This window comes from Diabrotica virgifera, chromosome 8, assembly GCF_917563875.1.
Source record: "Diabrotica virgifera virgifera chromosome 8, PGI_DIABVI_V3a".
NCBI classification, from domain to species: Eukaryota; Metazoa; Arthropoda; class Insecta; order Coleoptera; family Chrysomelidae; genus Diabrotica; species Diabrotica virgifera.
Genome location: NC_065450.1, coordinates 59,669,043 through 59,679,757, shown reverse-complemented (window position 1 = coordinate 59,679,757; position 10,715 = coordinate 59,669,043). Strand labels below are relative to the sequence as shown.

Below are 10,715 nucleotides of genomic sequence, written 5' to 3'. Positions count from 1 at the left end.
GGTCATATGCATCCTCTTTGGGTAGGGCAACGGTTATTTTATTAAAAAATACTGAAATTAAAACCCAACTATAGTCTGATGTTTTCTTAACATTGTGTTTTTGATTCATTCGCTTATGTTGTATAACAAAAAAGTTAGGTATTTTAACAACTAGCCAAATTTTTCATTAATACAGGGTGTTTTTAAATAAGTATAGCAAACTTTAAGGGGTAATTCTAAACAAACGAGTCATGTTACGTATGCACGCCAAAGGTGAATATTAAATTCTTAATTGCTTGTCAAAAAAAACACATAAAACTTACACTTTCGATAGCGAATAAATCGAAAACTATCAATTTTATCAAAAAAATGTATAGAACACTTTTTGCTTCGAATGAACGTTTTTACCAACTTTTGGGATTAAAGTATAATAAAAAATTTCCACCCCCGAGATAGGGTGGCAACCACCCCCATGGTAAAAGCGCCTCTCGGCATGATATAGATTTTGATCCATGGACTGTCCACTACTTATTCTCAAATTTTCAAACAAATCGATCCATTCTGTAAAAATTGCGAGGTTTATCCATATGCGATCCATCTTTTATGAACATAGTATCAAAAAGGAACATGAGCTGTTTGTAAGCCTTCAGTATCAATTAAAGTAGCGTAGATTATAGGTTTAGTTAGAGTATGGTTATCGTATATGTTCATTATAGGGTGGAGCGCTGTTATATGGAGAAAAATGAAATAACAATTTTCACAAACGTGGTGTGCGGGATCGATGCTACTGTGGGAAAGGATTCGAAAAGTTAATTGTCATTTTTTATATTTTCACTCTAACATTTGCCCCAACGTGATTTTAATTTTGAAATTTGAAAAAAATTTTTTTTGCATTTTTACATACGCGGGGTGCGGTATCAATCAATCCGCTTCTAGGATATGAATCGAAAACTTCAATAACATTTCTTTCTATTTCTACTGAAATTGATCTATTTTGAATTTTGGGACAACCCCGACCCAACAGTGCAACCAAACAATTATAACCTGTCACAGGAGTCGACCTTCACCCTCCCACTCAATTTCAATAATTCTAAATACACGATTGGTAGTTTGATCGTGAAGGGACCAAAAAAATTGAGATGAATTTACTTAGATTACACCAACAAAAGCAACGTGAAGAACAAATTGTCTTGCAAATAGAGGTGGAATCCATTCCTAGTATTTCTAGATTGCCTATAATTTCAAAGATACGATCGAATGTTCAACAGCCAGATTGAGGACTTCCAATCGCAATCGATTATTTCCACTTCTTCACTCACAATGGCTGACGTCATATTTCCGGTTGTTACCAGAACATTAGATCGTTATGGGGTTTCAGATCGTGCTGGAGTTGCAATAATTTCTGCAGCTTTTTACGACATTGGTCTCATTGCTGAAAATGATTCATCACGAGTTATAGACAGAAGTAGAGTTCGACGAGCTCCTTCTAACGCTAGGGCTACATGACAGATGAACCTACAATTTTTGGTGCTGATATCATCGGAATATTTTACGATGGTAGAAAAAATAAAACGTTGATACACGAAGATGGTCGTAGAAGAGTCACTCAGGAGGAGCATATTACAATATTGAAAGAACAAGACTCTGAATACCTAGGCCATATTTCGTTGAAAATTGCTGACGCCAAAACGATTTGCAACTCTGTTCTGACATTCCTTCCTTCCAATTCTATCGATGCAAATCAAATAATGGCTGTTCGTTGTGATGGGACTGCCGTTAATACAGGAAACAAATGTGGCCCTATTGGTTTATTGGAAACCAGGTTTCAACGTCCACTCCAATGACCCATATGCCAACTACACGTAAATGAACTGATATTGCGTCATCTTTTTCAACATCTAAATGACAATAGAAGTGGACCAAAAGGTTTTACAGGTCCCATTGGCAAGGCAGTTACTAACTGTGAAGTATGTACAGTGGAACCTCGAGTATCCGTCTCTCCATTAACCGTCACCTACGTAAGTTGTATTGACTACATAAGCAAAAATTGGGTCATGAAGTCATTTTGTTTGAGCATTGCGATAAGCCAAACGAAATTCGCTGAAATGTACATTGCGGTAACGAATAAAGTTATGGCTGGATCAACTGTTTTGTTTTCGTTGACTAAAGATGACATAAACGAATCGTTAATTTGTGATAAGGACGCAAACGGCTATCGATTGCTGACAGATGATGAAATCATTGAAATGGCAAAAGTGGAGGACGAAACAGATTCAGAAGCTGACACAGACTCAGAATTTGATGGTGGCGATGTCGATGATGTTATTGCAACTGACTGAACTGACAAAGATTTGCGTAAAGAAGCTAGAAAAGCTGCATCACACATGCAACAATTCATCGACTGGTATTCTTGACAAGAAGCCAATAAAGTAGATTGCATGATCTTACGCGGATTAAGAAAAATGTGAAGCATCAGTAAAACAAAAATTTCAGAATATTTTAAACCAAATTGATTCGTTTGTATGAACAAAAATTCCTCTTGTCTTGTAAAACAAAAGATATATACAGGGTGTAACAAAAATACAGGTCATAAATTAAATCACATATTCTGGGACCAAAAATAGTTCAATTGAACCTAACTTACCTTAGTACAAATATGCACACAAAAAAAGTTACAGCCCTTTGAAGTTACAAAATGAAAATCGATTTTTTCCGATATATCGAAAACTATGAGAGATTTTTTTATGAAAATGGACATGTGTCATTTTTATGGCATGAACATCTTAAAAAAAAATTATAGTGAAATTTGTGAAGCCCATAAAAATTTTATGAGGGTTTTGTTCTCTTAAACCCCCCAAACTTTCATGTACGTTCCAATTAAATTATTATTGTAGTACCATTAGTTAAACACAATGTTTCTAAAACTTTTTTGCCTCTTAGTACTTTTTGGATAAACCGGTTTTAATCGAGAGGCGGCTTCTTTTTTAATATGTTTACATAAAAATTTTATGGGGGGTTTGTGCCTTTAAACCCCCCAAATGTTTGTGTACGTTCCAATTAAACTCTTATTGTTGTACCATTAGTAAAAACACAGTGTTTTTAAACTTTTTGCCTCTTAGTATTTTTCAGATAAGGCACCTTTTTCGAGATGTGCTTCTTTATTAATATGGTTCAAAGTATACCTCAAACTGTAATTTATAAATAAATTTTCATATTATTATAAGTCTCTAAAATCGTACTGAACTGTACACAAATATGTGGTGCATTTGACAAAATATTCAAAATATCTCAAAAAACTAACTTTTCGAAAAAGTACTGAGAGGCGAAAAAGTTTTAAAAACATTGTGTTTAACTAATTGTGCCACAATGATAATTTAATTGGAACGTAAACAAAAGTTTGGGGGGGGGGGGGGTTTAAGCGAACAAAACCCCCATAAAATTTTTATGGGGTGCACAAATTTCAATATAATTTTTTTTCAATATGTTACTATCATAAGAATTTCACATGTCCGTTTTCATTAAGAAACCTCAAACAGTTTTCGATATATTTAAAAAAGTCGATTTTTATTTTGTAACTTCAAAGGGCTGTAACTTTTTTTAGGTGCACATTTGTACTAAGGTAAGTTAGGTTCAATAGAACTATTTTTGGTCCCAGAATATGTGATTTAATTTATGACCTGTATTTTTGTTACACCCTGTATATTATAAATAAAGTTTGAGAGTTGTCTATCAATTTTCAATTTTTTTAATGTTCTGTTAACCGTCTTGCACTCTGCAGAATATTGAAGATTATAGAGACACCAGACATCGGAGCCTTACTTTTTTTTCCAAGAACCTACTTTAAATATGGATGCTGATGATTAAATCGATATTATAGATTGGAAAAACAAGATAGAACCTCCACCTACGAAGAATTTAAGTATCGAAATGATGTCTCAGGCCATCATAGAGCCACTGATTGTAGAAAATGAAATCCTAAGAAATATTGGAAAAATTCCGTGTCACACATAATCCACTGGAAGGTGTCTCAAATTAGTTACAGAAGCAAGTGCTGGCATCTGTGTACCACAAAGGAGAGACGGATTCATTAAGAATAAGCTCAAATCATGCCTTTTGATGTCTAAATTTGATACTAAGAAAGATTATCGTTCACAATGAGTTTTTATATTATTCTTCAATTTGTAAGCATATTTTTTTTTATTTTCTATTGACTATTTTTCTTTTATTTCTTCATATTGTAGTCCTAATAGCTTAAATAAATGAATAAAAACATCATCGTGTACTCTAGTTGACTCTATTGAATTATTTTTTGAAATAATCGCGGGTTGAAAACAACCCGCGAAAAAGAAATCCGAAAAAAATAAATTTAAGCTCCACCCTAATGTTCATTAAAAATAAGTAAATGGTATTCACAATATAGGTATTATCAAGTTTATCTTCTTCTCGTCTAGCTTCAAATAAAGTCGTCTCAGTTAAAACGAAACTTGAAACATGTAACTGTCAAAGATGCTAGAAGTCGAAATTATAATTTTTAGTATTGGGTATAAAGGAGAACTTTAAAATGTGAACAGAAAATGAATTTTTTTCTTACAGTTATAACTTACATGAGCTCATAAAAATAAGTATCCTACTAGATTAATGACTATTTTTTCGAGATGCTTAAAACTGTACCGGAAGCAGGCATTATACATAAATTGATTTCCGGGACAGTCCTTGAAGTCATCATTAGACGTATAGGAATGCCGGCCAGACCCGGAATTCAGTAAATGTCCCTGAAGTCATCGTTAGGTCGCTTAGAATGTCCCGGGACTCATCGCTTGATATATATATATATATATATATATATATATATATATATATATATATATATATATATATATATATATATATATATATTGTTATATTTCTATTTGATATGAAAATTAAATTTTGATAATTATAAACAGAATTCAATTTAATATAAAATATTTTCAATTTTCTCAACCACGGGCATATAAATTTAGAACAACCTGTATACAACAAATTGTTATATTTAATTTTAAGAAGTGATTAGAAAAAGCTTACGGAACTCGGGACAATGCGCCGAGAATAAACAAAGTGAATGGCGCGTACCATTATCGTTGTTCGCGGAAGGTTCGATCATTAGCCTATGCTAAATAAGACTCAGTTGAAAGAGATAATAGGTCATTATCGTTGTTCGCGGAAGGTTCGATCATTAGCCTATGCTAAATAAGACTCAGTTGAAGTAGATAATAGGTCATTAAATTTTGTAAATAGTAGAAAGTAATTTTAGAATGGGAATTAACTATTTTTTTTTTGAAATCCATTAAGCATATTTAGAAAGATTAAAAATTGGTTTTGAGGAAGGCTGCGAATGAGAGTTGGTGGTGGAAGGTTGATTTGTGAATTTGGAAGGGATATTTAGAAAGTAGGGGAATGGATGAAAAAGATAGATCAGAATGTTTTGAGCTGTCGAGAAGTGAAGTCCAGTAGTAGACGGTAGTGTACGGAGAGTGAGAAGGCCGGTGTAGTTCCGTGAATGTGGAGTATCTATCGTGGAACGAGAGGTAGGCCAGGTCGAGAGTAAAGAACCTCCTTGAGCCAAGAGTGTCCCGGTAGCTGATTGAAGTTTCGAAAAAGGTAGAAACACGGCATCACGACAGAAGCAGGAACGGGAGCTATACGAGCTAGTTTTCAAAGGAGAACATTACTGGAAACCAGGACGAGGTGTTGATCGCAGCCAAGGATAGCAGGAAACGGGTCTTGTGTGAAGGCATTCTCAGTTCACCAGAAAAAGGTCAGTCTCATTTGTTTGGACATGAATGTATGGGTTTTTCGTATTAAATACCACATTTAAAATTGAAGAACATAATCAATAATATCAGAAAAGCTTCATCAAACTTAAATAGAATTGTTGCTAATAAATCATAATAGTTAAATGTTAATAAAAACTTTCAATTGGAAACCAAAAGGAAATAAGATTCCCATGTGTAAATGTTATGTTTAAGAATAATAAGATATAGCAAATATTAAGCAGTGATTGCCATTTAAATAAAATAAACAATATTTTGATTATAATTGTAACCCATATGTGTGTATTATTTTACTCTTTTCTTTCCTATCCCGATTAGGAACCATTGAGAAATACTTAGAAGCCACGTAAGTAAGTAATTAATTTTATAAAAAGCCCTGAGATTGAAAACATATTGATATGTGATCTGGTAAATTAATTAGATTATTATTAATGCATTGATTAAATTAAATGACATATAAGAATATTATCTCATATCAATAATAAAGATCACATCAACTGGCGCCCAACGTGGGGAATTGAAAAGTATTTCTAGTGGCAAATTTGAAGGATAGAAAGAGTAAAGCCGGTATTTGAAAATTTATATGCCTGTGGTAAAAAGTGAGATACTTACATTTGATAACATAAAATTTTAGATCTCTTTAGGTACAAATTTTACATAACTGATTTAATATCTTATTTTTACGATATTTACATTTGATATATTTATTGACAATTTATAATATTTGGGTGAGAAAAAGTCGTCTTGGTAACATACTAGTAAAATTTCATATTTGGCGGGGACAGTACTTCTTGAAAACAAATGTCTGTGACAAGAAGCCAAAGCAAAGACAACAAAAAAACAAAAAGAACATTCAAATCAAGAGAATAATTCAGACCAAGAAGATATTTTAGACACGACAATCATGGCATCAGAACAGCAAGAATTATCAGGAATAGATAAATTATTACAAATGATGCAACTCCAGTCACAAAGAATGGAACAGAAGATGGATGAAACACAACAAAAACTGGATGACAAACAAAGAGAAACAAAACAAGCAATGGATGAAGCAAAAAGGACAATGGATAAAAATCAGGAGGAAACAAAACAAGCAATGGATAAAAATCAGGAAGAAACATCAAAGAAAATGGATGAATCACAACAAAAAATGGATCAAAAAATGGAGGAAACACAACGAAAAATGGATGAAACACAACAAAAATTGGATCAAAAAATGGATGAAACACAACAGAAAATGGATGAAACAAAAAGAATAATGCAAGAAAATCAGAAGGAAATGAAACAAGCAATAGAAGAGAACAACAAGAAAATGGAGGAACGCATAGGAAAGTATGAAAAGGAAGTAAAAGGATGTTTAACAACAATGAAAAACGAGATGAAAGATCAAGAAATGAAAATTCAAAATAAAATAAAGGAGATAACGAATGGCCAGAAAAAGGAATTAGAAAATTTGGAAAATAAGTTGGAAAATGCTATCCAAGTAGACAGAGAAGAAGTGGAAAAAAGAATCACAGAAATAGAAAAACAAGTCACCGAAAACAGGACGCAACAGAATGTCGGAGAAAGAAGAGAAATGGTTATACATAGCACAGATGACGTGAAGATAAGGTTTGGCGGGGATGTAAGAAGATTACACCCAGTGCCGTTCATAAATAGCCTGAAAAGAAAATACAGCACATCGGAAATTTCGAAACAGCAAAAGAAACTATCAGAAACCATCTCAAATATGAAGCAAGCCTATGGTTCGATAGTAAAGAAGAAGAATTCGGCAATTGGCAACAATTTGAACAAAAATTTTTGAATTATTTCTGGGGAAAAGTTCAACAATTGGAAATTAACAAGGAATTGCAAAATGGGAAATACAATGATAGGATGGGGGTATCAGAAAGGACATATGCTTTACAAATTTACAATAATGCAAAACATTTACAATATAATTACTCATCGGAACAATTAGTCGAACTGATTGCAAGACATTTCGAAGAAACGCTGGAAGACCATATCACATTGCAAAACTACAAAGACATAGATAGTCTATGCCAATTCCTACAAATAAGAGAATCACGTTTAAGAGAAAGAAAATCAAGAAGGTCGCGAGAAGATTACAGGCCCCGAGAAACACAGGATTACAGAGATAGAAATCAAAATAGGAGGGACTATACAAGACGAGATTTTAATCCCAGAAGGGAAAACGAAAATAGAGACAACGGAAGAGGAAATTATGAACAAAGAAATAGGCAATGGAATGAGGACAGAAATCGGGAATACCAGAATAGAAACACCACACTCGCAAATCAAGAAAACAGAAATAATGGTAGACAAAATGAACAGGGATATCGAGAAAACCGAAACAGATCCGACAGACCAAGAGAAAATAGAAGAGAAGTAAATAATACCCAGACAGATGAATATGACGGAGAGAGACATTATGACGAAAATATAAACAACGATGAGCAACCGGCGTCTTTTCACGACGGCGCTCACTAAAAACCAAAAATCAAACAGGAATCTTTTGTCACCCCAAGGAGTTTATTAAATTGGCAGGAAACAACGAAAAGAAAAATGGAGTTAATTTAAAATTTGTGGATGGATTTATCAACGAGAAACCAATTAAAATTATGATAGACACTGGATCTGAAATAACATTGGTCAACAGAAAACTAATAGAAGAAGTTAACTTAATAAATTTAATTTACAAAATACCTAGGGTAAATTTAGTGGGCGCAAACAAACGGACATTGGCAACTATAAATGAAGGCATACGAGTAATGGTACGACTGGGTAAGAATATGTATGCACTACAATGTGTAATAATGCCAAACATGTCACATGACATGATAGTAGGAGTTGACGAATTGGCAGAAAAACATGTAGTGATAGATTTTAAAAATAATACGATGAAACTAACAGAAGAAGAAGAAAAAGAACAGGACAAGGAACATGAGAAACAAAATACGGACGAATCAGGTAAAGAACAAACAGTGGAAATGAATTTGGCAGCGAAGCAAGGACAAAGAAAAAAAAGGAGAAAAGGTCAGAAAAAGATAAAAGAAAATGAAACCTGTGGCTCCTCAAAAGAAGAGTTGAGCCCAGAAGAAGAAAATTTGAGAGTATCAGAAACAAAGGAAACCTGGGATTCCTCAAAAGAAGAGACGAGCTCAGGAGAAGAAGAAATAAAGCAAAAAAATGAAAGTGAAAAGAATATGTTTGAAACAGTAGTATTTGAAGAGGAGGTATATGCAAACGAGGATGCAGAATGCACGGTAAACATGTGTGAAGAATCTGAGAAAAAAGACAGAAAATTGATATGTGGAGAAGGGAAAGAAAAAGAATTGCGGTTGATGTTAAGAAACTACGAAAATTTGATCAATGAGGAAAACAGAGTGGCTAAAAAGTACGAACATTCATTTGAGGTGAAAAACTTGGGAAATTTTCGATCAAAGACTTACCCGATTCCATACAAGTATCGACAAGAGGTGAAAGAAGAAATAAATAAAATGTTGGAAGATCAAATCATCGAAAGATGTGATTCACCGTATGTTAACCCGATTGTGATAGTAAAGAAAAGCAATGGAGAATTGAGATTATGTTTAGATGCCAGGAATATCAACCAGCACACTGTATCACAATATGGATCACCTCTAAACATCGAGGCCATTTTTGGAAGAATCACCGGGTCACACATATTTTCAAAAATTGACTTAAAACACAGTTTTTGGTTGATACCGTTAGCTGAAAAGTGTAGAAACTACACCGCTTTTTCTATTGATGGTATTGTCTACCGGTTTAAGGTAGTGCCATTTGGATTGCAGAGTGCTTGTGCTGCACTCGTCCGAGCTCTACATACCATTTTGAATCGCCATGAAGATTTCATAGTTCATTATATCGATGATTTATTAATTTTTTCACAAGATACTCAGAGTCATCTGGAACACATAGAAATAATTCTGGAAGAATTGGACACAGCGGGATTGAAATTAAACATTGAAAAATGTCAATTTTTTCAAAAAGAAGTCATTTATTTGGGTTTTCAATTGGACACTAAAACAGTAAGATTAGCCGAAGACAGAGTCAAGCTCATAGATGAATACCCAAGACCAACGAACTTGAAAACATTGAGAGGTTTTCTTGGCACGATTAATTATTTTAAAAAGCTGATTCCCGATTTGAGCCAAAAGGAAATCCCTCTGATAAAATTGCTTAAAAAAGGAATAAAATGGAATTGGAAAGAAGAACAGGAGGAAGCTTTCGAAACATTAAAACGAGAATTCGCAAAAGGAACGAAAATATACCACCCCATTTACAATTTACCTTTTATACTCCGAACTGATGCGTCCATACAAAAATTTGCAGGAGTTCTGTCTCAAATACAAAACGACCAAGAAGTGCCGATATGTTTTATATCTCGAGTGACTAAAACACATAAGAGAAAATATAGTGTTACAGAATTGGAGTTTGCCAGTGTACTATACTGCGTAAACAAATTGAGGTTTTACTTATTGGGAGCAAAATTCACAATCGAAACAGACCATGCAGCTTTAGTACATATCATGAAGAATAGATTAGTAAATAATAGAATACATAGAGGCATTCTATTATTACAGGAGTATGATTTTGAGTTCCGATATATAAAAGGAAAAGACAACATAATAGCCGACGCTCTAACACGGGATGAGGACACCGGAAAAAAGGAAACAATTACTCTACAGGTGGGACTAAATAGATTAATACAAGAAGAAGGGATATATTCGTTAAATGAGATAAGGACAAACCAGGAAGACCTAGAGGAAAGAGAGAAAAGAAGAGCGGAAGTAGAAAATAACATATATTTTAAGAGAATAGACGGAAAGGAACTATATTTAGTGACACAGACATTGGCCGAAAAGATAATAAAGAAATTACATGAGGACAATGGGCATA

General features: G+C 33.6%; 1 protein-coding gene across 1 annotated transcript in view; it reads left to right on the top strand.

The window, feature by feature from the left end:
* Window positions 1-2,084: 2,084 nt before the first annotated feature.
* The window catches only part of LOC126890163 (dual specificity protein phosphatase 15-like), a 149,913-nt gene continuing 141,282 nt past the window's right edge, over window positions 2,085-10,715 (top strand). Inside the window, exon 1 of the mRNA XM_050659016.1 lies at window positions 2,085-2,300. Within this exon, the coding sequence (XP_050514973.1) occupies window positions 2,085-2,300 (216 nt within the window). The remainder of the gene's footprint in view (window positions 2,301-10,715) is intronic.